At 34.0% G+C, this 3,562-nt stretch overlaps 1 protein-coding gene across 1 annotated transcript in view; it reads left to right on the forward strand.

Moving 5' to 3' along the window:
• Window positions 1–3,562, forward strand: part of LOC106869702 (uncharacterized) — an 875,881-nt gene that overhangs the window by 783,182 nt on the left and 89,137 nt on the right. Inside the window, exon 10 of the mRNA XM_052972461.1 lies at window positions 613–763. Within this exon, the coding sequence (XP_052828421.1) occupies window positions 613–763 (151 nt within the window). The remainder of the gene's footprint in view (window positions 1–612; window positions 764–3,562) is intronic.

Raw genomic sequence — 3,562 nt, forward strand, 5'->3', positions numbered from 1 at the left:
TCTCTCTCTCTCTCTCTCTCTCTCTCTCTCTCTCTCTTTCTTTCTCTCTCTAACACACATACATACACACACGTATGTATATAGATAGAAAAAGAAAGAGAGAAAGAGAGTGAAACAGATTTAGCGTATGCTATTATACTGGGTGGGTTTGTTTTGTATGCGTATGTCGATATTTATGTACAGGCATATATTTAATTGTATATATATACATACATACATACATACATACATACATACATATATATATTTATATACACTCCTATACATATAGATAGATAGATAGATAGATACAGACACACTTACATAATAATAATTTCTTACATTTGTCGCCTTCATGTTAATATCGACATATTTTTCTACTTTGCGAGAAACATTTCTCTGCATGCATGCATACATATATGTATGTATGTATGTATATATGCATGTATGCATGTATGTATGTATGTATGTATGCGTTCGTGCGTTTATATGTCTATATATTATATTTATAAACATACTTTATGTGTATGTATGTATTTGTCAGTTTATATGTATAGTGTATTTATAAATATATTTTATGCCTATGTATATTTACATCTATATTTATATGTATGTTTTTGCGTGCATTTCTAGGACGCCGTGTACCCTATGACAAGAATATAATTGTTATGAAATTAAAAGCTATACATCCCACAGCATTTTACACAGTATGTGCTCTGTGCATCGTTGGTGTTTCACTGGCTATATTCTTTCTGGCATTCAATTTGTACAATCGCAGCCTCAAGTAAGTAACATAATGAATGACTGTAGTTACATGTGTGTGTGTGTGCACATATGTGTAATATCTTCCTATATATCAACAATTATTTGTCTATATTTACAAGTGTTTTCAACTCCTATCGAAAATAGATAATAGTAATTGAAAATTATAGTGATGCTTCCTTCGCTAACCAGACGGTCATATAACAACATGGCTCAGACTCTTTAGTGAGACACAAACCTTTATGTGTAGATGTACATGATGTGACCCAGACTAAAAAATTGATGCAACACAACATGTTAAAAGGAGTCCCACCCATGAAGGACAGTAGCAGGATGGGTTGAAACGGCCGTTGTACAAAATAAAGATTAATACCAAATCTATCTTCTCATTACTTAAGAAGTTATTATTATCTCAACTAACGCTTCGGAATTCCTGAAGTAGATCCAACGGAAATATGCCCCAACTGCGGATGACACCAGGTTGCCCAAACTGTGCCAGAGCTCTACTCAACCTTTCAACATACTAATCGATATATACCCATTAGTCTATATATATATATTCTTTATTCCATATTTCGTTTACAGGTTTGATTTTTTTTTCCGATTGCTGCTCAACCTATTTGAAGGAGGAAAACAGATATATTTAATCCTATTGTTATATTTCTGTAGAGAATTATTGCCTTTATTTTAATTAACTAGGAAATTTATACTGAATCTAGCAAAATAACTAGTGTCTAGACCATAAAAAAAAGCAAGAAATTTTGATGTAAAATTTACGTTTTGATGACCTGATCCAGGAAGCTTGTATCATAGAACCACAGGCAGCCTCAGGTGATCTGGTACTAATCTCCGAATTGACATTTACCATAGGTGCGTCATGGGAATTCCAAACCTCTTACAATTTACACACCATGTAATATTTGAATCAAAACCCAATTTAGCATTTCTCTACTTTCCATACACGTCTTTCACCTTAACTATTTATTCATCACAGATGATTATATTTCGGGGTGGTCGTTTTTCCTTTTTTACGAAATAAACAAACGCACTGTATATTTGTTCTTCATTCGTTTATTACTGTTCTTATTTAAACTCATGTCCATTGTCCAGATTTCTTTCGTCACACGTCTGGGACCTATCCAGCGACACTTTCCTTCCTCGTGTAAGTTCCTGCTCCGCTTAGTCCATCCAATGGAGGTCACAGACGTGTAAAGAAAGATTTCCGATCAAAGGAGATGAGTTAAAATAAGAACGGTAATAAACGAGTGAAGAAGAAATATACAGTGTGTGGGTTTATTTGGCAAAAAAAAAATGATCATCCCAAGATATCTGTTTCAACACACAGTTTCACATCAGGAATAATGCAACACAAACTTATATACGTATTTATTTATCGCAAGTGATTAAATTTCCTTCGAAGTGTTGATTCATGTTCCGCATTCAGCCTTACAAAATCACCTCCTCATCCGCTGCCCATAACATTGTCACCATCTCCTCCTTCTCTTCTCTTTGTCGCTCCTCTCATTGATACTAATGTGTTTTACTTCTATTCCTAAGCCCCGTTAACCTCCTTTATCTACTAACTCTGCTGTGATTCATTCTTATATCCTTTTATTATTCTTCCTATTGCACTTCAAACATTTTCTCATCTTCACATTAACTTCCTTTTTCCTTCTCCTTAGTACCAAATTCCAACACTGTCCCCTTTTCTTCCGAAGCCATTATAAATAGACAGAATTTCACATATTCTGAAACTTAAATTGTGTAATGAACTTTAGCAAACATGATTTGCTGAAACAGCATTGGACCAGCTGTAAAAGTACGTGTATATGCAAGGGTGTATACATTTGAATATATGTGTGTAGATCTGTGTCTTGTCCATCATTTTCATTATTTCCGGTCTACCTCCTTCACTAGAAGTGAGTTCTTGTTTCGATGCGCTTAATTTAAATCTGTGGTGACTTTAAGAATTTAAAATTATTCTCCGCTATAATCTGGTTGTTATGTGAGTGAAGATAAAGTATTTGTCGTTATTACAAAGTCAGCATTAATTTGTACAAACTGTGTACTTATTTTTGAAGTAGCCATTAATATTAGTGATGGTAATATTGTGAAATTTCAAGACCATATATGTCTTCTTAATGTTGGGCTTTTTCATTTGTATCCTCAGCATTTCTGCCTACACTATAATAATTACATGCACAGAACTATGTGTGTGAATGTGTGTGCGGGAGTGTGCTTAAGACAGGAAGAGATTCTGTGTTTTAAAGAACAAAATATTAGCAACGTACACGCGTATACATTTTAGTATGTGTGAGTACGCGTTTGTATGTGTCTGTGTTTAGATTTTGCGAACTTTGTCGAAATTGCTAGGATTATCAACATAACAAATAACAACAGAATATTAAGCGAGGAATTTAGTATTATGTTAATTTAATATATTTTAAAACTGAGACACTCATATCGAGACAGATACATGTACACATACACGCTCGTACGCACGCACACACACACACAAGCAAGCACATATGCACGCATATATATTTTAAAATGTTAACACTTAACGTGACATATAAGTACTTAAACCGATATTTCAAAACTATTGTATATTACTGGGTAATTTAAATTAAAATTGTTTCTCCCAGTTTTTAAACGCTTATTTCAAAATATATACATACACACTTTCATGTGTGGGTGAGAGAGAGAGAGAGAGAGAGAGAGAGAGAGAGAGAGAGCGAGAGAGCGCATGCATGCGTGTATATGTGTGTGCGTTTCTTTGTCTGTGTGTGTGTGTCTGTCTGCAGGTATATATATGTATTTG

Source organism: Octopus bimaculoides, chromosome 13 (genome assembly GCF_001194135.2).
Source record: "Octopus bimaculoides isolate UCB-OBI-ISO-001 chromosome 13, ASM119413v2, whole genome shotgun sequence".
Lineage (NCBI taxonomy): Eukaryota > Metazoa > Mollusca > Cephalopoda > Octopoda > Octopodidae > Octopus > Octopus bimaculoides.